This window comes from Leptodactylus fuscus, chromosome 5 (genome assembly GCF_031893055.1).
Source record: "Leptodactylus fuscus isolate aLepFus1 chromosome 5, aLepFus1.hap2, whole genome shotgun sequence".
NCBI classification, from domain to species: Eukaryota; Metazoa; Chordata; class Amphibia; order Anura; family Leptodactylidae; genus Leptodactylus; species Leptodactylus fuscus.
Genome location: NC_134269.1, coordinates 71,019,092 through 71,043,506, shown reverse-complemented (window position 1 = coordinate 71,043,506; position 24,415 = coordinate 71,019,092). Strand labels below are relative to the sequence as shown.

Genomic DNA, 24,415 nt, shown 5'->3' with positions numbered 1-24,415 from the left:
ATGGACATGGTGACTCTCCTTTAGTTGAATAGTGGTTTCCCCTGAAACGAGCATTTTTTCCCCATAGACTATAATGGGATTCGATATTCGATCGAGTAGTTGAATATTGAGTCTACTCGAAACGAATATCCAATCTCGAATATTTCACTGTTCGCTCATCTCTAGTTCTTATATATTATATTTGGGGATCTTCTCTCTGTACAAATAGATGCCATTCCTTTTGAATATTATTATTATAAACACAAAGTTATTCAGCTAAATAGATGAACTAGTCAATGGCTAAAATCAAAAAATGACACCCAGATATAATGTAAACCTGGCCTATCTCCTTCTATCTAGCTATATCATATCTATCTATCTATCTATCTATCTATCTATCTGTCTGTCTGTCTGTCTGTCTGTCTGTCTGTCTGTCTATTTCATATCTATCATTCTCATTATTTTTTTTCTATCTATCTCATGTCTATCTATCTATCTATCTATCTCATATCTATCTAGATGTGTGTCTTCCTCTTTATTGGAGATATTAATGTGCAATCACACAGCAGGTTGAACTTTTGCCACCCTGAGCTAGATTAAGTAAAACATCCTGCTGTTTGCCGTAGGACATATTTCTTCAGATCTATCATGTAAAGTTTTAATATTTCAGGATACACAATTAATAATCCCCTTGCCTGTTTTATGTCATCACAATTGTAAGCTGTGTATCTCACTTGCCAGAGGTTAACTGGAAGTCTGACTCACTTTCCCAATATTTTAAACTCCTGCTTAACTCTTGGAGTTTAGCCGTATGACTTAAAACTGTTGTCTGCCTGTGGCCAATAATTTGTTGGCTTCCAGTTTTCCTCTGGAAGCTAGTTGGTGATACTAGAACTCTTTCCATACTTGTTTGGATGAATGTGCTGGTAAGAAGATTGTGTGTTACTTCTTGTTAAAATGTACTTTAAACATTAGTCATAGCGGGGAGGGTTTATCAGGAAAATGCTGTCCCCACAATGTAAACTCCCTGTCCTCTGGGCAAAACAAAGAACAGATCACTTTGTACTTGATCCAGGTACCATATAAGCAGAGGACACTTGTACATGAGTCATGTTCTCAACGCTAAGCAAATCATGCAAAAATATGGTTAAAATATGGACCTCACATCTATCTATGTACTAGGGACACATTAGTATCTTGTATCACATAATTTGCAACATTTTGGATTTGATTTTGGGGAGACTGGTACTTTTTAGTGAAGCCACACCTCCTTTTCAGCGGCTACATCTACTTTTGGGGTGAGTTATGCACCTTTTGGGATTAGAACAGTAAAGGGAACCCATCATTATTTACATGGGCACAGTGATGTACATTGGCCATGGCTGTTATTCTGCATGTAAGTGCCAGAGCCTTTGTATGCAATGAAGAAGACGTCACACTCATGGAAGCTTTGCAGCCTATTCAGCAGACGTTGGTTAGCTACCAATCAAACATGGATGGCCTGATTATAATGCTAAAAACAATTGACTTAATAGTCTTTAAAAAAGGGATTATAAATGGATTATCTACTGTATCGTATAAGTGATTAGTTACCAGTATGTGCTTTTTGCTCTTGGTCTCTCCACACTTTTTATCTCTTACATCCCTTTACTTAATCTTGTAATGGGTTAATCTTTGTATTCTTTCCCAACTAAGGTGAGTGGTCAGTTCTTCTCATGCTTCCCTTCTAAGCCTCTGCATCCCTGCAAAATTGATTTAAGAAATAAATTGGTTTGCATTGAGTAAGTGAAAACAAATGGAAGGAGACTGATTTTTCAGTTATGATATGAACATAAAACAGAAAATATTAAGTGGTATGGGAAATGGGAAATTGTGTTTCACTTTCTTGTGGTTGTGCAGAACGAAAACAGATTGGAATCTACAGGTGGGGAGAATTCCCATCGTCCTTAGAAACGTTTGGGAATTTTACCTGGGTAATATTAACCTTGTCAGTGCTTATGATGATAGGATGTCATCCAGTATGATTACTGACAAGATATTGCGGGTTTTACAAAACAGTCCTACAGATGTTTGACAGGAGGTCTGTCCACAATTGGCCTGATAATGTCCATTATCATCACAGTCATAAGAACTGGCAAATGCGAATGAAGGAAAAGATCGGCAATAAGAAAACATCTTCATCGATTGACACAATCTGTAAGTTTAGTAGCAGATGTTACATTTGCACAAGGCATTTCCACCTAGTGAACACTCCTCAAAATGTTGTTTGCTAGATAGAAAGACTTGTGCAAAATCTGTCTCAGGGCCCCCTTTACAAGCAATATAACTAGTGTGCCTATATGTGGCTGGGGGCCGCATCACGCACCAATTCCTATTTGAAAATATATCCTTTGCACCACGCTGCACTGGAACCCAGAAAATTTCTGTGCCTCTGGGTGCATTTGGAAACATCTATTCTGAGGTAGCTGCAGATGCAACAGAGGCCCAAATTTACTATTGGGTTATGACTAGACTCTGCCAAAAATGTGGCGCACTTTGGGCACAATGTGGAACAAATTGAAGAAACATGGTGGATCTTTGGTGCATAATTTGGGCTAAATTTTTTTTAACTTACTAGACATGTGGGTGTGGATTTTCAGAAAAAGTGGCGTGGCTTAAATGCTCCATAATGCACCAAAAATTGTGTAGTAAGATTCTGGCTCAAAGTAAGTCAACTAAAAGATGGCATAAGCATAGAAAATATATGCCAGATTTATCATATAGAGTCATATGTATACGTCAACTAGTAGATTTTCAGACTATACTGGTGGATTTTCAAGTATATACTGTCCAAAAATTGGACAGGACTGGTATATCTGCCCCAGGTTCACAGGTCGGAGACAGGCAGAGGTCATACATCGAAAGACAGCAGAACAGGATCAATAAGGAGAATCTAACAGCAATGGACTAACAAGAAACCCTTGCAGAATCTAGCATATAAGATCCAATATTGCTCGGGCCCTGTACTGAGGGCAAATCGGGCTGTTTGTTATTAGCTGAGGAGAGTTCACAGATATACTCGGTATTTCTACAAGTTTCAAAGGAGGAGGGTTGTGCTCAGGGGCGTAACTTGAGGGGGTGCAGAGGGTGCAGTCGCACTGGGATCCAGGAGCCTTAGGGGGCCCATAAACACAGGCATCAGTATTGAGATTGCAGTTTCCATATGGCCCATAAACCAAGGAGACCCACAGATTACCCTAACCACACTAAGGTGGATTAAACTCCTTAGCACCCGTAACCATCACTATTGAGAATTCACTGTAGGGATGAGGTAGGGGGCCCCGGCCAAAAGATTACACCAGGGCCCACAAGACTTTAGTTATGCCACTGGTTGTGCCCACTCTATAGGTTGACCCAGCAGCAGGAGTACTTAGCAGAATGAGAAATGGGAACCACACCATGTAAAACAGAGGTAAGCTAGTAACAAGTGTGACACACAGTATATGGACAATAAACAATGTGTAGTCCTAGGAAAGGATTATACCCCATAATGATGTCACATTACATCACAAAGAATGGGAAATGCATAAAGTTATGTTATAAAACAGAAATAATACAGTAGATGGATCATAAACATTGTGCTATTGTAAGACAGGGCTGATGTCCTAGTATGGGTTATTGATTTTATATACCTCTGTTGTGCTACATTCGTTCTTCAGTATACTGGAAAGTTAGACCGTACTATGAAATCTCTAAGACGACCACCCAAAATGAAAAAAGTAGCCTTTTAAATGGTGGTTTTCTCAAAGATGTTGCCCATTATAAATAATATAATAGTAGAACCTCAAAATCTGTTGTAAAAAAATCTGTCTGGGGTAATATCTATTCAAATAGGTGGTAGTTTATTATATTTTCTTATTTTTTGCCTCTGCTGTGATAAGCACTGCCTTTTAAACTATTACAGTATATTTCAGTTTTTATTATTATTATTATTATTATTAATAATAATAATAGTAAATAACTTTATTCATATAGCTCCAACATATTCTGCAGCAGTTTACAAATCAGAAAACACATTGACATGAGGCATTACAATATGACAACGAAATAAACATATAAAACAATAGGAGTGAGGACCCTGCTCACAAGAGCTTACATTCTATGAACTTCTATGACCTCTTTCACATGGACATATTTGAGTTGGGTGTTCTCCTCCATGTTTGCTATGGTTCAGGTTTATGTTTGGTAATAAAATACACATTCAGGAGTGGATTTCTGATAATGCTTCGTCTTTTGAATTAATTCCATTTTTCTCCGGCTCACATTATACCAGTCAACAAGCTGGAATTTAACTACTTGTATTTTGGTTGTAACCACATCCTTTCTCCAGTAACAAATGCAGCGATGCTGGAAGCAATCCAGTTACTTATCTCAAGGGGCTGCATTACCAGAGTGCACTTAATATGACCACCAAATGAAGGTCAAAATTGAACAATAATCCTATTGGTTGACCCTGAAATAGGTTGAAATGGTAATAAGGTGGTGTTGAGTGTACTACTGATGCTTTAGGAATCATCGGTGTAGTACAATCCTGCATTATTATTTCTTCACTACTCTGAGCTCACACCGCACCTTTCAGCCTATTAGCTGAGATCCATTGCCTTGTGAATGTAACAATGTAGGATACTGTAATGTGGAGTCAGTGATGGACATTATGAAAGTATGTACACATACTCAGAGCAGGGTATCAGCTTTAAACAACCATCAGTTATCCACTTGCTGCCAGAAACCACTTGGGCATACTTACAAATCTCTGAGTATGATGGGCCAGTCATATTCATGGCAGCGACCCAAACAATCCAGCAGTGTACAGTATCGCCAGGCATTAGAGCTTGTGTTGCCTAATTGCTTTCTGTAACTTGTAAGATACGGCCAGGCAACCTGGAATAAATACTGAACGCAGAAGAGTTACATTGTGTGTTTTACTCTCGATGCCTGTTAATGGTCGTTTGATCGCTTTTATATAAACTAATGTTCACTTAATGCTGACTTATGTTTATGCAGGATTAGTAATGTAAAGTCAGGACACCAGAAAACCTTGACTCATTTTGACATCAGTATTAGTAGACATCCGTTTTGTCTATACTTTGTCATGGCTGGAAGGATGTTAGAAACCAAGGCTTTTATCTATAAAATATATGTGTCATGTCCGGAACACTCTATGTTCTTTTACTTAATCCCCTATCTGCTGTGGGGACTGCGTTAGTGGACAAGAATGCATGGTGACCTGTCCTGGTACCTCCTATTATAGACTTTTCCCAAGATTTTCTTTCCTATGAGAGAACTGAAATCGGTCATAACCTTGGGGGCGTCTGGAAAAAATTATGGGGTGTCTAATATTACTGTCATTATTCATAAACATTCTATATTTAACTATGTGTCTGAATTTCAGGCAAAAATGTAATTACTGTGCTAAGTAAATTATACTCCCAAGTTTCCAGTTTGGACACAAAGATCCCTTTAGAATGGGCCATTATTTCATATCAGTCATATTAAAGGGCTTTAAAATATGTTAATCAGAAAATTATTAATAATTCATTATTGCTTCTATTAAAGTGTTCCTATATTGTCTTGTATGTACATAAGGATGTGCACTATATCTGGCCATTATATGATGATTTACCCTATATGGGCTCTATCTCCAATTCTCATTTGTTCCTTAGTTAAGATAAGATAAGATAAGATATTCCTTTAATAGTCCCACAATGGGGAAATTTCAGTGATACAGTTTCATAGATGGTACAGTAGTATATAACAAGAGAGAAACACATACAAGCTCATGGCAGATAGAGAAATCCTAGGAATCATAGCAACTAAAACGAAAGAAACATAGACACACTGCAGGATCATTTAGTTCTCCGTGCGGAGTGATGTTAATAATACAGCCGAATGTGGTTGGAGGACTGGTGGAGTTAGTGGGTGGAGACTAGTTGTTATAATGTCTCCTATCAGGGAAAACAGGAGATTCTGCTCTCTCACTCACTCTGAAGTAGGTACTGTTCTATATAGTACATTACAAGTAAAGGTCCCAATGCAAAATCTCTAATGGGGCTCCTAACTACTCTGTAGTAGTATATTTTATGTGGTAAAAAGACATTTCTCCCACTCAGGGTCCATAGACAAGTAGCTACTGCTACCTCTGCACCCCCTTTAGCAACACTCCTGATTATAGGGAATTGCTGACCTTGTTTTGTGTGTATTTACTTCTTTTTTACTTCTGTTCCCTTTCCCTCATCATAGACTATTATGGACACTTGTGATTTGATAAGTAGTTACATGAGAGTCCATCTTGGGAGACCAAGATGGATTCAGCAGAGATTTTAGAGTGAGTGAAGTGTTTAGAAGGGAGGAAAAGAGCCTAATAAGTAAATATAAAACGTTATTCCTTGATAAGATATATTGCAAAGGTTTAGTAAATGACATGACAGTGTAGAATGCCATTCAACAGCTGTTTTTGAAGTGGCTGTCACTGGCCATTAGAGAACCCATAAATTTCAATGGCCCTATTCACATCCGTTTTGATGGCCAAAGATAGTGCATGTCAGTTTTCTTGATGGCCCTGAAAATGGACCATCAAAAAATAGACATCTGAATAGTCACATTGAATTCTCATGTTGTAAAAGCAGATGTGTAATGGATGTTCCAAAAAACGTCGGCCGCACGTCCGTTTTCCAAAGTCATGTGAATAAGTCTTTATTGTTCTCGGAAATATATGACTAAATTGACAAGTGGATTCTACAATTCTCCTTGCAATAGTGTGTGTCCTTGTTCAGCCTGGCACATCCAGTGAATGTTGGCAGTGCAGATATTGTAGGTACACACCTTATGGTCCCTAGAGGTCCAGAATTGACAGACAAGCTGTGTTGCCATTCACTGCACAGAGGCTGGACAGGATTGCCTTTGTGCAGGAGATTTGCTAATAGGACCTGTGTAAAGTAAAGGTTAATGTTGTTTTGTCTGCTATTGTTAAAGCAGACAGACACATATATGACCAAATGAGAAAATACTAGTGTTTCTAGAAGGGTTCACATTGTTTAAGTTTCTTGAGTGGCATGGGAATGTCAGGGTCATGTCTTGACAGTTTTTATGGAATAAAGCAGTTGCTCAAACCCATAATCTGGACATTGTGGTGTATTATTGGACAGGTGCCTTCAAAGCAAGAAGAAATCATTCCACACATTTTCCATCTATCCCCCATGCAGGAGGAGCCCCATCTGGCTATAAGAGTTCAGAAGGTATCTCCTGGTACTAATTGTCCTTCTTGAAGCCCTAGATAAAACCACTAGAAATTCTCTTCCTAGGCTTGATAGGAAGCACAGTACATTATGCACATGTGATGGTCTGCGTGTTGACAGATGGTAACAGTGATGAAGTATCTACAGACATTCGCTGCAGTTTTAGGGGCTGCTCATTCAGTAATTGTACCGGCCTGTGGACATACAGTTGTCTAACTGGAGTCTGTTTCTATCTATGGAAATGTGTTATACATTTTATGAGCCTGAGAGCTGATCTATCTTGTGCTTCCATTCTGATAGCAATGTGGGTCATTATGCAATCTTTAGATTAAACCTCTTTTCTCTCAAGGAAGAAAACAAATTTGCTGTTCTTATCTTCTCAACATGAGCCAGTATGTCTCAATTTAGATTGCTCTAGTAGCTGCTAACAGTACAGGATTTCTTATTTTTATTATAATATATTCCTATAGGCAGAGAGAGGTTATTTTTATGATATACATTATTTCCACAGTAAGAGTTTATACATTTATGTTTCTGGTAGTTCGTAGTAAATCGAGGGAATCATTGTCAACAGCAATAAAAAAATGGCCCCGATAATAAAATATGGTACAGAGAATTGCAAAATAGTACCGCTCCAGAAGAGTAACTGGGAAACCTATGGGCCTTAATGCAAAATGTTTAACGGGGGCGCCTTCCTACTGTCTACTATTTAGAATAGTGCTGTGTTTTATGTGGCAGAGGGACCTGTAGACCCCCTGTTGTCCAAGGCCTGGTAAGCAAATGCTACCACTAGAGATGAACGAACAGTAAAATGTTCGAGATTCGATATTCATTTCGCGTTGTCCCTCAATATTCGACTACTCGAATCGAATATCGAACCCAATTATAGTCTATGGGGGGAAAATGCTTGTTTCAGGGGTAGGCAACATTCGATCAAATTATACTTACCAAGTCCACGAGTGAGGGTCGGGCTGGATCCTCCAAGAAGTCTTCTCCGTGCAGCGTCCCCGCAGCGTCTTCCGGCTCTGAATTCACTCTGCCAGGCATCAGGCCTGGGCAGAACCGACTGCGCATGTCCACACTACAAGCGGGCATGCGCAGTTGGCTCTGCCCAGGCCCGATGCCTGGCAGAGTGAATTCAGAGCCAGAAGACGCCGCGGGGAAGCTGCACGGAGAAGACTTCAAAAGGTAGGAGAAGAACCAGCGTTGATTGGCCGACTGTATAGCATTTGGCCAATCAATGCTGGTTCTGCATCAAACGTTTCCATTCGAATAGCGAATGGTACTCGATCGAGTACGAGTATTTCGAATACCGTAGTATTCAATCAAATACCTACTCGATCGAGTACTACTCACTCATCTCTAGCTACCACGTATAGCTACACTCCTGTACATAAGAAGTGGAAAAAATGGCTGCACTCCAACAATTAGAAAAAGTGTTTTTTTTTTCTACTACACTCCTGTCCAGCTACCTGAAGAGTCCTGGGAGTGATGATATGGCCCTCACAGAGCCCTGATCATAATTCTCAAGTCTGTCTAGGATCACATGAAGAGTCAGAAGGATTTGAGCAAGTCTACATCCACAGAATATCTGTAGTTAATTTTCTAAGATGTTTGAAACAACCTCCCTGCTGAATTCCTTCAAAAATTGTGTGCAAATGTACCTAGAAGAATTGATGCTGTTTTAAAAGCAAAGGCGTTCACTCCAAATATTGATGTGATTTAGATTTCTCTAAATAAACTATTGACTCTTATATTTTTGAAAGCATTCTTAGTTTGCAATTTTTTTTTTACATCTCTACTTAAACCTTTTGCACAGTCCTGTTTTTACCTACTAAAGCCTCTGTTAGGCTCCCTTTAAGAGGACTTTTTATCAAGTCTTGACAGCCTTCAATAAATGCTGCTCTACTGATTCCAGCACAACTGGAATGTTTTCTCCAGTTCCCAGTGTTCCTGAACCCTCGGTACTCTTACTTTCAGCACACAATGTTCTAGTTAGGCAGTTGACTGTTAAGGAGGCGGTCCAAGACTATCTGCTTGCTTTTCTATATATAAGCAAGGTTTCTTCTATATTTTCTACTTTAGTAAGTATTTTCTGGAGCCAGGTAGCCAAGGCAATGTACAATGTTCAAACAAAAATTGGAGATAGGTAGGTAACTATCAGGGACGTATTTAAAATTTCACTTTTATTGATATGTATTACATATCAATAAAAGTGAAATTTTAAATACGTCCCTGATAGTTACCTACCTATCTCCAATTTTTGTTTATTAACTGGGCACGTAGCATTGAATTCAATGTACAATGTTGTAACAGATGCAATGTGGGATAGTGAAGTTATCTATTGACGTGCTGTAATTATCTGTGATGTAAATGAGGAAAACCCCTACAGAACTGGCAAGTGTCAGTCTATCATTAGGCCTAGTGGCCGTAGTGAAAATTGCAGGATTTAGTCCTTTTTTAAAATCTAGATAGTGACAAGGAAAATGTAAAAAATCTTAAAAATGTTTAATTAAAAAATAAGTCATTTTCTGGTGATAGATTCCTTAGTAATATCCATGCCACACATTACAGGTTCTTTGTGTTAGCTCTAATACTACCTACTTTCTGAGGTATTGCCAAAATGTGAGAAGCCAATCCAATGGGCACTGGGTATACTATACTAATAAATAACAAAAAAAGACAATACAACAGCAGTAAATTATTAAAGTAATTATAGAGCCATGAAGCTTAGGATGAAATCTAAGTTACTTTTCTATAGTGTCTAAGTGTTTGTAGACCTATATCTAGAGCTAGGCACAAGTAAAATCTCGCCAGAATTCATAAAACACCCACTAACCTCCCTTGTTACCATCTCTGTGGGGCTGGTTTGTGGTCGGAGCAATTGGGCTTCCTGTGTGGTTACATAGGCAATTTCTGTGTAATGGCAAAATGTTTATTAGATAATAAAACGTGTGTGAGAAAGGAAAGCCGGGGCCCTTCTTCTATATGGGAAGTGTGCAAAGATTTATGGTTTCTGAAAGATGTGTGGTAATTTATAATTAATTGGATAATAATATGTTATATTTTTACAAGGTTATTTCAGTTCGGACTGTTTTTTTTTATAGTTTGTGGCATTTATGCAGACACCTCTGGAATGAAACTCTGGTTATTCGTTTACTATGTTTATTTGGGAAATATCAAACAGAACCAAACTAAAGCATTTGTGCAATACAGTAGCTCTTAACTATGTGGCCTTTTTATTTTGCCAGATGCTGGAGGAAATATCTATCTGTCCTGCCTTTTCACTTATTTTCAAAAGTATAAAAAAACTAAGTATAATGCCATCAACAGTGTTAAAGGGTTCTGGTAAAAACCCAAATGTACGTTGTTTTAGGTTTCAAGTGGATCAAGAGAGTCCCTTATATAAGGATTATTCCTATCTGGGATGTCATGGCATATTGCTAGGATCTGGCTGTGTTCCCTGCCTAGAGGAGATGTCACTAGTTAAAGAGGATCTGTCACCAAATATAATATGGCTAAATGCCATACATCATTTGATAGGTCATCAATTTTACACTACTGGAATACTCTGTTACAGGGGTTATCCACTTTCTAAAATCGATGGCCTATCCTTAATACAGGCCACCAATGTTAGTTATGACCCCTGCACATTAGCTGGTCTGGGACAGCATTGCTTATGGTACTGTACTATATATGTGTAGCGTCATTTATTTACTTTAGTGCTTTCCCACAGACTTCACTGCAGTACATAAATCCCCCCATATAGGGCTCAAAATGTAAATTTCTCCCTTTCAGTATGTCTTTGTAGAATGGGAGGAAATCCACACAAACACGGGGAGAATATACAAACTCCTTGCAGATGTTGTCTCTGGCGGGATTTAAACCCAGGACTCCAGCGCTGCAGTGCTAACCACTGAGCCACTGTGTGGCCCCCACATAAATCTACTTTGTACAGCAAGTGAGCAGTGTGACTTTTAACATGTCAACATTAACAGGAGCAGTGTTGTCCCTGGAGCAGCTGAGCTGCCAGGGTACTGGGTGCATGACCCTTTCAGATCTAATATTAATGCCCTATCCTAAGGATAAGCCATCAGTATTAGAAAATGGATAATCCTCTTAACTGTGGAACAACTTCTTCAATCACATTTGGTTATGAGAAAGTTGGGTAGCGGCTAGTACTATCCTTCCTTTTTTAGATCCCTGATTGACATACAGTACCTGCATATTGATCCAAACTAAGTAGATGTGTTATGTCAGTGTCTAGAGAAGCTGGGTGAGACCATGTCACCATGCTTGACTAGACAAGTCAGCCAATATGAAGGTCATATATCACCCCATTAGAAACCTACAAACAATTCCGCACCACCGTAGTAAAAGATGAGGTAACACTGTCATGGCTATTGATGTCACAGAACAGTAAAAGAGCTGCTTTGGATATTTGTCTGTAGCAGGTGGATTGTAAAAATGACGCTATAAACCTAGAAATGAACCCAATATGAACCTAAAAATGTTATTTTAAGAATACATCGCTGGTGAGTCATTTTCCACATATCTCTGCGTCTCCCTTTGTTTCTTGGACATTATAATGACTGAATTATGTTGAGTTAATATTTTGGATTCTAGGTTTTTACAGATGGATAACACATGCTGGATAATGCCAGACCTCAGGCTGTCACTATTGTATACAGAAAAGTTACAACACACTATATATACATTTGCACCGTAATTCACTTAGTACGGTAATTCACAGTCATTCAGATCATGAACTCCTCTTTCCAATAAGATAAACTCTGTAGCAGTTTTTGCTCTCTCACCAGCAATATTCTAATAGTGTAATTTCATATAATCTCAGTCTGACTACCAATCCAGAATATACTGTCCTGTGTAGATAGGCTGTCAGCCTTCTCTATGTGGGTGACTTTCTGTGAACTTCAGGAATACATCCATCAGCAAACAGATCCCTCTGGGCCAGGACAGCTCTCACAAACCTTCTGTCCCCATTGGTCTGAGTCCATGCTTGGTCCTCTGTATGTCCCCCCCCCCCCCCCTTGCACAGAGTTCTGCTGAAGATCTCATCTCTGCTTCTTTTAAAGGGATCAGCAGTGATGTAGGATGTTGTGAGGCAGGTGGGTCCTCACAATGAATAGCTACCAAGTTATAAAACTCATCTGACTATCTGGGGACAGCATGGTACAACCAATATCAGCCATTTTGGAGGCTATAGATAACTGTTTTTGAGCACCTAGTCACCTAGTCCTGCTTTCTTCTCCACCTCTGCTAGTCCTCAGTTATTGTCTGTTGAGTATTACGCCCGATTCACATCTGCGCATTGATTTTCATTTGAGGAGTCTGCTTGGGGACCCCCTGAAGGGAAACTTAATCCGCATAAAAAGGAAGTTACCTAAATAAACCTGCGGACCCCATAAACTATAATGGGGTCCATGTGGTTTCTGCTCAGTTTCTGAATGAAACATGTGGAGAGAAAAGTGCTTTATGCAGGACTTTTCTCTCCGCATTTTTCATGCAGAAAGGGGAATGGAATGGCCCAAACGCAGATGCGAACCGGGCCTCACTCTAACAAAACTGTCCTTATGCCTTCCATGCCTCCTTTAATTAAAGGAAGGTACAAATGAAGTGGTCTCCTGGTTGCACACTACAACTATCAGATACAACAGGGGTAAGGGGGTTGTGGAGCAGTTTACTGCAAAGAGCTGACAGTGTTAGGGACCACCTTCAGGGAACGTGAAGAGTAGCATGCACTAGATTAAAAGTTTGCATTACCAGGCATGCTACTTCTAATACCATTCACAGATGTTTTGGTCACCATATGGTCACCAGGTCTCCTATCTAGTAATGTAAGCAGTTTTGCAGGGTTCAAACTGCTGACAAAATCCCTTTAAAAGCATACCTCCAGTTATAAACAACTTTTAATAGATGAATATTACATTTGAATATGAGAAACTTTGCTATAACTTATTAATGACCACTTTTAAGCTGTTCTCCTGCTCCTTATCTTCAATCTGAATGTGGTTTACATTATATATGTCTCCATATTCAGCTTCACACAGAGAGCTCAATAATGGATGGAGAGGTGGAGTAAGATTCTTCTGTGGAGATTGGAGAAGAAAACATATCTCTTTAATAATATATATTGCAGAGTTTCATATAATAGCCAGTACTATTCATTTGTGAAATGTTACTTATAACTGGAGGTATGCTTTAGGGCACCTGATGTCCAGATAAATTGTATGAAACATGGCAACCACAGATCTGAGTTAACAGTGCATTGTCACTGCAGTATATAGCAGTGGATTCAAAGTACTAGTCTTCTAGTTAATATCCAGTGGTGTACCTTGAGCGGGTGCAGGGGGTGCAGTTGCATCAGGGCCCAGGAGCCTTAGGGGCCCCATAAGCACTGGCATCAGTATATAGCAGTGGATTCAAAGTACTAGTCTTCTAGTCAATATCCAGTGGTGTACCTTGAGCAGGTGCAGGGAGTGCAGTTGCATCGGGGCCCAGTCAATATCCAGTGGAGTACCTTGAGCGGGTGCAGGGGGTGCAGTTGCATCGGGGCCCAGGAGCCTTAAGCACTGGCATCAGTATTGAGATTGCAGCTTCCATGTGGCCCATAAGCCAAGGAGACCCACAGATTACCCCTAACCACACTAAGGCTGATTAAACTCCTCAGCACCCGTAACCATCACTATCGAGAATTCACTGTAGGGATGAAGTAGGGGGCCCTGGACAAAAGATTACACCGGGGCCCACAAGACTTTAGTTACGCCACTGTTAGTATCGGTGTTACGTGTTTACTCTGACCACCATTTACTCCAACATTCAAATTGGGGAGAACAGTTGGAATGTATTGTTAGGTATTGACCCCCAGGGGGAGTAGTTATAGATTAATAAGATTGACTAGTTTATTTTGCTTTCTCTTGTATTATTTTCTTTCTCTTTTTTCCTATTTTTCTTATGCCCTCCTTCATGGTATTGGAGTGAATATATGAATTATGATATATGTTGCTTATATATTATGCATAAATTAACATTAAAGAAAGAGTTTAAGTGGCTGACATTGGGGGAGGAACCATTCAGGCTAGCACCTTCCCTTATCAATAGCAATATGTTTTCATGAAAAGGTAAAATTATAATGTAAGATCTTACTCGTGACATTTATACATGAGTGCTGATGGCTTCTCTGTATGAACACGTTGGAGTTGGCAATGCCTTAGGCAGCTATTTAATAACAATAAATGAATACAATATTGTTCTATATATTTACATCAATGGTAATGGAATACATCATTGTTTTATTTACTTCTTGTGTAACAATATATTATTATGTTTGGCATCTTACGATTTGTTGCGGTTTGGGGCATGCTGTTAAGAGATTATGTTGTGTTGTGTTCTGTTTATTTGTAGTCAGAGCTTGTTTTATCTGAACAGGTTTCACCCAAGCAGGAATGTATTATAGAAAATCTTGCCAATTCACTATTTTGTTCTCCTCACTGCTTTCTACTAACTACTTCCTATTTCCTTCCTCTTTGCTGCACTTCGTTTTTATAGTAACTTTATATGCAAGTGTAAATACATCTCACAGAAGACAGGCAGCTATTCCGTAACAGCCAAGACATTGTTCATTGTACTATGCAGTTCAATACCATCTTGACATGAAGTTTGGTGTTAGGAGTTAATATTCGTGTTCATTTACTATGTGCCCAGATAATATTTATGCTTAGTTACTATTGGGAATATTTACTATTAAGTTTACGCCAATCATTGTTATCTTCATTTATGCCATCATTGAGATCTGTACCCAAATGGTTGTGATTGCACCCATTTCTTTATTACGGTTTTCTGTTTGGAACTTTTTGAATGAAATCTACGCCAGGTATATTCCAGTATAGGCGCATGTGGTGGAGATGTCAGGTTTATGAAGAGTCATGCACCTACTCCTAAATGAGGCGGCTGTTCTGTTAGTGCCGGGATTAGGAAGACTGGTGATTAGAGATGAGCAAACAGTAAAATATTCGATATTCGTTTCGAATAGCCGCTCAATATTCGACTATTCGATCAAATATCAAACCCCATTATAGTCTATGGGGAAAAATGCTTCGTTTCAGGGGAACCCACCATTCGACTCAGGAGGGTCACCAAGTCCACTATGATACCTCAGCAAATAATGACAACACCTCTAAAATGCAACTGGGACAGCAGGGGAAGCATGCCTGGGGGCATCTAACACACCAAAGTCCCTCTATTACCCCAACATCACAGCCTAACAACTACACACTTTCCACATTCAAAAAAACCTCTATCAAAGTGGGAAAATACCTGGAAACCTTCTTTACTCCCCAAATGGATGGACAGAAGCCCAAATTTAAGCTAAAGAAACTTTAACAAGCACCCCTTTAAATCACGTTGCCCGTTACAACCACAGATGGAATAGGCAATGGGAAATCCAAAAGCCCCGCACCCTTAACTGTCATTGTTGATGAGTGTGTGTGTGTGTGTGTGTGATGTGGTAAGACCTTCCAAAATTCACTTTTCTGGCCCTTAACGTGAGCCCTTCCAAATTAAGTTAGAGGCCCTTAAGCTGAGCTACCAGCAGAGATTAAGGCCCTTTAGGTGACTTCAGCCTCTTACCAGCAGAGTTTTAGGCCCTTTAACTTGGTTCAGCCTTGCACCAGCAGAGTTTTTTGTCCTTTGGGTGAGTTGCACCAGCAGAGTGTTAGCCCCTTTAAAATTCTTAGCCCCTAAAACGGTGGTTCCAGAACCATCACTCTCATTGTGTTGGATTGATACAGTGGATTGGACTGAGGACCCAGACATTGACCTTGATTTTGATTGGGAAATTGATAACATTTTGGCATCAAGTCCTGGGGGTAACTTTTATTTAGAGGACCGCAAAGGTGGAGAATTGGCTGCAACCACTACTAGCGGTAATGGTCCTCTAATAACGGACTCTACATTACCCCTACAGGGTTCTGATCAGGTGTTAATAGTCCAAACAACATGCTCCAGTACTTTAGATGTAGATCAGAAACCACTTTCCCTTTCGACACCAGATTTAACCAAACTTCACCATCATCATCCTGCTGAGATGGAGCCACTAAAGGAAACCTTGCCTTCAAAGGCATGTTCTGGAGCTGCGACTGAGCCAGATCTAAACACAGAGTCCTTTGGAATGGAACAAAATTCACCAGCAGTGTTTTTGGCCCTTACGGTGGTTTGAGCCTTGCACCAGCACGTGTCCCGTAACATCAGGCGGGCCCTAAGTTCTGCGCTAAGTTGCACAAAGTTCCACTTGACCACTGACGCGTGGACAAGTGCATGCGGCCAGGGACGCTGCATCTCAATCGCGGCCCAAAGAAAAGCTGGTTTGCACGTATATAGCAAGAAGTAACTGCTGTGGATTCCTGCTATTTTGTGGGGGACACCCCTAATAAAAGCTGGTTTGCACGTATATAGCAGGAGGTAACTGCTCTGTATTCCTATAAATTTGTGTGTGGGGGAGGGAGACTCCCCAAAGAAAAGCTGGTTTGCACGTATATAGCAAGAAGCAACTGCTGTGGATTCCTTCTATTTTGTGTGGGGACACCCCTAACGAAAGCTGGTTTGCATGTATATAGCAACAAGTAACTGTTCTGTATCCCTGTTTTCCACCGTCCGGGGAAAGCTGGACTCCTGTCTCTGCAGTGTATAGCTCTGAGAAGAGCTGTTGTTGTTCTTCGGTTTTATCCCTGCCTACTAGAAGCTAATGCCTATCTAGACCTCAGCAGATATGTTTCTCTCCCTATCTCTGACCGCAAAAATGGTGACTATGGCGGCGGCCGTTCTTATAAATGGGAGGTCACATGTTTTCGGCAGCCAATGGGTTTTTTCAATTTTTTTCACTGCCTCCGTTGTCGTAGTTCCTGTCCCACCTCCCCTGCACAGTTATTGGTGCAAAAAACGCGCCAGGGAAGGTGGGAGGGGATACAAATTTTTACTGCATATGCCGCGTGGTATTCGATTGGGAATGAATACCTCGAACGGCCTGATATTCGATCGAATACCTATTCAATCGAACGGTGTTCGCTCATCTCTACTGGTGATCAATATGCCAGTCTTCATAAATGTTTCCCTTTGTGTCCAGACAAAACTCTGTCATATGTGCTGTTCACACTTATCCCCTATCGAGCAATAAACTTCTCCTTCTCCTGGGGATGCCGGAGACTGGTGTTTCAGCAGTCCCATAAAAGTGAATGGAGCAATGGACACACCCCTCCATTCAAATGGAGGTCTCAAGGTAACATCCATTCACTATTCTCATGAATGGATTTCTGATGCATCTCCCCTATATATCCTGTGGATAGAGGATAGATAGGATGTGCAGAGTGGGATCACCCCTTTAAGAACACAGTGTCACAGATTATTATTTCATTATACCAGTTTTCTGGTGTAAAAAAGTTGCAAACCACAACACCAGTTGTTTTTTTATGAACTCAAATCATAAAAGTCATGACAACTGTCACCCCCTACATCTTGGTTATGTCCCAGTGTAATGCGTTGGAGTTTTTTAAAGTGCCTCACATGGCTGCGGTTAGACCTGGCTTCTGGAATTGGTGGGTATTCCAAATGATGAATGTTATAGGAAAGGTCTATTTTGGGACAAATAAGCTGTCAAATGTCACCACATTGTGGTTGTATGATGTGAAATAAAACCCATATTTAAATATGGAACGTAATGTCTGTGTTTTTGTATTTGGTAATTACTAACAAATAAAGTCATTTTTTTTTTTTTTTATTAATTCCAAAAGTACAGTTCCTTGCAACCATAAATCTACTAACTATACTGGCACGCTGCGGCTGAAGTTACTCCAAATAGAAAGTCATTGCATAAATTTAGTATAAGCATGCACATCATTAACATGGCTCTGACTCATATTAGCCAATTGACTCTTCCACAATGACGTTTCCACTGTTCTGAGATGCTGAAGCAGGGTTACTAATGTTTTTTGGAAAATGTATCGTTATACAAAATGTACTTGAAAAGTCCTACAAATTAGTTTCAGAAATGTTAACAGTTAATTTTGTACATTAAGATGTATCTGTAAAAAGGGGTTCTTCTAAAAAAAATAAATAAATAAAATATATATATATATATATATATATATATATATATATATATATATATATAATATTTATTTATTGAGACTGGCGTATCCTACATGTAACATGACCGACATGTGAAAAGCAGCAGCAGATGCAAAGATCCACACAGGATTCACACCTGCGTTCAGGTTTTCATTCATGGGATCCACTTGGGAACCCCACAAACGCAAACCTAATCCGCTTAAAAAAAGACTATAATGGGGTCCCCCGCATTTCTACCTGGCTTCCACCGGAAAAAATTTGGAAAACTGCAGAGAGAAAAGTCCCATTCTCTGCATTTCCAAAGTTTATTCGGGGACGGAAACTCCGAAAGGAGACAGGGCGCAGGTGTGAACCTAGCCCGAGACCCAGTTTTAACATTTTTTATGTTAAAATCTCACAGCATGTTTAAGTGCTCAGTTATTCATAGGGGTTTTCCAATGAACAACTGGTGTTTGCTGGAGAGTTGACCACTGGGATCCCCACCTATCACTAGAAGGGGGTCATGAAGTCCATTGTGTGAATGGAGCAGTAGCATGCATGTGGGACTGATAGAGCACTGAATTTCGCTATCAGTCCCAAAGAAGTAAGTATGTGATGGTCACACATGTACACTGCTGTGGCATTCATACAAGGGACTCGGGACCCTCAGGTTTTTCACCATCCATGTCTATTCATTAACCCCAATCCCCCACTTTCTTATTTGGTATCAATGCAGCTTTTCTGTAGAGGGAAGTCTGGCGGTGGTTCTTGCCGCCATGCAGGGAATGGACCTCTATGATATTTACATTTGAGTGAATAGTTGTTGTTGGTAACTGGCGTCTTTCAATTGTTTGTGCAGGCTGCAGCAGACCAGGAGCAAGGAGCATACTTCCTTCCAGAGTTTGCTCTCTCTCCACAAGGAAGCTTTCTGGAAGATACAACTGGGGAACAGTTTCTTACTTACCGCTATGATGATCAAGTAAGTAATTTTTTTTTTTTTACAAATGTCCATATGAGAAATCCATTACTCTTACTTTATGACATCATGTATGCATGCAGTCATAACAATGACTTAGCCAACATCATAATATAATTACTGTCAGATACTGTTTGTGTATATACTTAGACTGGTTCACCTTGGGATGGCTGAAGAAGATTAGTAGATATTTATATTCTGAAATGTAATGATTGAAAAGTGAGTTCCCTTGAATGGGTCTGTGCTGCTCAGGATAGGGGATGAGTTGCAAATTGGTGTTTGAGCTCCATTCTTTTGTATAGGACCACCAGCTAACATCCAGCACTCATCTGCCACACCATCCCAATGGTTTCCCTACCACTGATCTGCAACTTTTTCTCTTTCCTGTGTATAGGAGAAGACCTGGATAGGTGGCCAAACTCCTTTAACATCCTGCTGCAATGGCTAAAATGCCATTTGTGCTAGGCTAAAAAAGTGTTCAACACTGAAATGATTAAGGATGGCCTAACGGGGGGGGGGGGGGGATGTTTGTGCTTTATGGTGAATTTATGGATATTATTTGGCAGACAATACGTGAGAGAGAAGTCATTTGTAAGGTTGGTGGGTTGAGTAGCCAGTTGATGGAAATAAAATTAGGCAGCCTGTATTAAAGTAGTCATGTGAAGTCCATATGACAAGGGCAACATGAAGAGTCAGTTTGATTTCAAGAATATTATTATGTCTAGCATTAAGTATGAATTTGAGAAGATGGGATATATACAAAGTGTCAGAATCAAGAAGAGTCTGAATCTTTCTTTAAAGGTAAGTCATAAGTCAAAATGGATGGATTCTTTCATGTCAGCTATACATCAAACTGTAAATTACAACCAGATGCTTTCTAATAGAAGAAGCAATGGGTGTAATAGTGTTTGAGGTTCTAAGGTCATGACTGTACAAAAGTGATACAAAAATGCATTGCTTCTCTACATTGCTTTCAATTGTACATTTCCTTAACTTGTCCTTTCCATGGTAGTAGACCAGTCATGCGTGATCATTTCTTCATTTAAGGATGGGAACAGTTCTTCATCTGGATCAATAGGAGGGGGTGGCTAGCTGCTTTTGACCACCAGTTTATTGACACAGATACTTTACGACCTCCAACTTGAAAATTATATCTAGAAAAATGTCTCACAAATATCAAACTAAAGACAAAAATTGTTTGTCAAGGGTGACCAGAAGACCCTGCTTGGGAAGAGCTGCAAAGTAAGAGCTGCTCAGGTGCTGACATCCATATACTATATCCATATATTTCCTTTGAATGGCTCATCTTACTGATTTCAGCTCATGACGGGTGTCGCTCTTTAGAGAGAAAGGGTTATCTTCATGAAACACCCTCAGTTAGGATGAGGCCCCACGTTGCGGAAAGGGGTGGCAGCAATGTTAGTAGAGTAACAGACACATAGAGAACCTCCTTTGTTTGCGTCTGTTCCCATTGACTCTAATGTGAAAAGCCAGATGGAAGCTTTATTCCATAATCTTTGTTTATTTTTGTAGCGGAGGTAAAAGTTGTGCATGCACAGATGTAAAAACTGTGATGGACATTAATAACAGTAATAAGAACCCACCCTAATCTGCAGTACTATACACAACCAGTGGTCAGGTATGGTGGTGTTTTTGGAAGAAAGCAGTCATGTTTAGCTAATATTGTGTAACTCTATTCATATCTTTATGGATGAAAATTCAGAATAAGTTACATTGGGCGGATTTTTTTTTTCACTGCAATAATTATAGAAAATATTGTCACTGAATAATGACTTTGCATAAACATATTGTGAAGGGAGTTACATTTAATATATATATATTACTTTTTGGTACTTTGTGATAATGTGTCATGGACTTTAGTAGCTTAATGGTTAATTTGACTGTGTTTTATGGGCTGAAACATAACGTTTCTACCATACAAAAAACTGCCTTGTAGCAGCCACTGTTCTAGAATGTTCCCAGAATAATAGATGGCGGCTCCGCTCCGCAGCTGTGCAATCTCAGCTTTTGAAAATTGAAATGGAATATAGTGAAAAGAGGTTTTATTCCATGTTTTTATTTCCCACTTTGTTGGTGGTTCGCCTTTTTTCTTACCTACCGCAATAATTTCTTTCCAAAATCTGGCTACAAAGGATTGGTTTTCCTATAGAAATTAACAATTCTTATTTTCCTGACACTTGAGGTGTCGCTTCCAAGCTTTAAACCGTTCCATGCCTGAGACCACCAAGTAGAGAGCTGTCAGAAGCCTTATGTAAGCAGCTTGTTCATGGCTTCTCTCTTAGCTGAATATGTTCTTGTGGTCAGATAAACCTGCCATCGCACTGGGTTGCCACTGTGGCAGGGAATATTGCATTTAATCTCTTAATCTCTGTTAGTGTTGCCCTCTATTGACCTGTCATAGGTCTATATATAATAATTGTTATACATGCTGATAGATTATTGAACATTATGATGCACTTTATTAAATAGAAGGAACAGTCTGGCATTTTTATGAGCCTAGTTTGCAAGAAATAGCGCTAAATATGGCTCAGAATGAGTTAAAAACAATACTTGATCCCCAACTTCTCCTATTCTTTATATTGCAAATGCTGGTTGATGTTTCCACAAAAATCTATCCAAAACTTTGAAAAAAATGTACCCTCCTAGGTTAAAGCGGTCTTGTCAGCTCTATCTATAGGCATGTTTGGTTTGGGAATTACATTTTTAAGTTATAACTCATTGTATCATGCACTGTGTGTTCTATACTTTGTAATATACCCTGAACACACCCTTTAGCAAAGTGTAGGTATTGATGCCTATTTTTTTTTTTTTTTAACAAATATGCCGTGTTGCTCCTCTGTTATTCCTCTTTGATACACTTGTATACCATTACCCATGCCAACACAGCATGCCGATACATAGACTGCCACTGTCTTACCTAGTCAGTACTCACTAGTGGCAATGGAGCAGTTGTTGACTGTTGTCACTGGAGCAGTCTTACTACAGTATATGCTTGTCATTTCATTTTCTTATCACCATAACAGTTACAGATATTTTCTTTATGTATTGACAGTATTTACCATTTGGGACATTTATGCCATATCTACAGAATATGTCATAAATGTTCCAAAGATATGGGTCCCACGTCTTGAAAATGGGGGTCCTCGACCCTTGTCCACCATTTGCGTTGAGTGGAGAGTATGACACACATGTGCGAATCTCAAGAAAAGCCAAGCAGGGAGAGAGCCTGGAGCACACCTATTATATATGTCACTATAGTTCTTACCTTGGTTTCTGGAACATGTTCAGGGGTTCCCCGAAACTCAGCTGCTGCAATATCTGGAATCTTTCATATATTTATTGAAAAATTCTCAACCTGCTCAGAAATATTTGACCAAACAGCCAACACAGCTACACCAGGACTTAATGCTAAGCAGGGATTAGCAATTGATTTATAACAAGCCCCTAAATCGAGTATCTCTGAGGTTGGGGATTGGAGAAAGGAATCCCCAGGAGGGTAAAAGTGCTCCCCATCATAGGGTTCCCCATAGTAATAAAAATAGTAAAAACTTTTACAGCAAGATCTTTGTGGCTACTTCTGTTACAGCATGTTACTGTCAACCTTTTATGTTACGTCTTATGTTTTATGTCTAACCTCACCTACTGTCTCCATCCCTCTTCCCTCGTAGATTGTAAGCTTTTGCGGGCGGGACCCTCAGTCCCACTGTTCCAGGATCACTGTCAGGTCTGGTTCATATCTGTGTTCGGTAATCCGTTCGGGGAGTCCCCATAGATTATAATGGGGTCCGTGTGCTTTCCGTGCTGTGTCCCCACAGAAAATGTGGACAGAAAAGTGCTTCATAATCTACTTTCCTGCCTGCATAACTGGTGCGGACACCACATAGAAAATACTTGGAACCCATTACAGTCTATGGGGTCTGTGTGCTTTCATTTCTCACCGCTTGTGAATGCATTCAGTATTCTGTTCCCCAAGCAGACTCTCCGAACGGAATACCGAACGCACATGTGAACCAGGCCTTAGGCTGCTTTCATACGGAGTAACGCTCCGCTCATTCTGACACGTAAACATATGTCAGAGTGAGCTCAGTAAAACAGAATCCCATTGACTTCAATGGGTTCAATCTTATGTGAGCTACACATTAAACTCAATGGGAGGCTTTTTTACCTATTGCTTTCAATGTGATACACGAATGTCAGAATGAGCGGAGCGTTACTCCACGTGAAAGCAGCCTTAGCATGAACTTCTTGCTGCTAGGCAGTCCTGCATTTTACTCTACTACTATTTGGTCTCAGCTACTGCTTTGAGGTTTACACTACTATAAGATCAATTTATCTGATTGTTGGCTTACTTCTGTGGAATTGGTTGCCATTTGGTTTGATTGTATGTCTGCATGTACCTTATATGTGAATATTACTACTATTACATCTGCAGCTAGAATTCCTACTATAAAAATACAAAGACACAGCATGGGGCAAACGCTATGTTGGAGTTTTGAAGTCTGCTTGCCATAGTATGTTAATATGCTGCAGATGGTATTACAGGTGTTATTGGCATGAGAAAGGTGACAGACAGTTTTGCCAGTGTTACCAGCCAGAATGCATGTGTGTGTGTCACATCAAGTGATTTTTTTCTATTTCGTTCTTGCTCAAAAATCTACAGAGTAAAGATATGTGAGATCCACAAAGGGATATTAACACGGCATGGTTTGTGTGATGAACAGTTCTACAGTTTTCCAATATACTTTCTGTATTTATTCCTGATAGTCTAATATCACTGCTTGCAACCGTTTAATGGGGTCCCTTATTACTTCCCCCTAGTAGATAGAGGTCATGTGATAGATACAGCTGTAATACTTGCGCTGTATTTGTGGCTAATTGTGCACCCGTTTGTCCATCATGTTCCAGGTCAAATAGTTAACCAATTCAAGGGATCACAGTAAATGACAGCAAGCAGAGATCTTGAAAACTGTGAAGAACAGATACAGAACGTATATTAGAAAACTGACTACATCTTAGATACACACAAATACCATAAACAGAAACA

At 39.7% G+C, this 24,415-nt stretch overlaps 1 protein-coding gene across 1 annotated transcript in view; it reads left to right on the top strand.

The window, feature by feature from the left end:
- ADAMTSL3 (ADAMTS like 3) overlaps nucleotides 1–24,415 on the top strand; it is a 312,808-nt gene that overhangs the window by 33,033 nt on the left and 255,360 nt on the right. Inside the window, exon 3 of the mRNA XM_075273425.1 lies at nucleotides 19,234–19,353. Coding sequence (XP_075129526.1) covers nucleotides 19,234–19,353 — 120 coding nt within the window. The remainder of the gene's footprint in view (nucleotides 1–19,233; nucleotides 19,354–24,415) is intronic.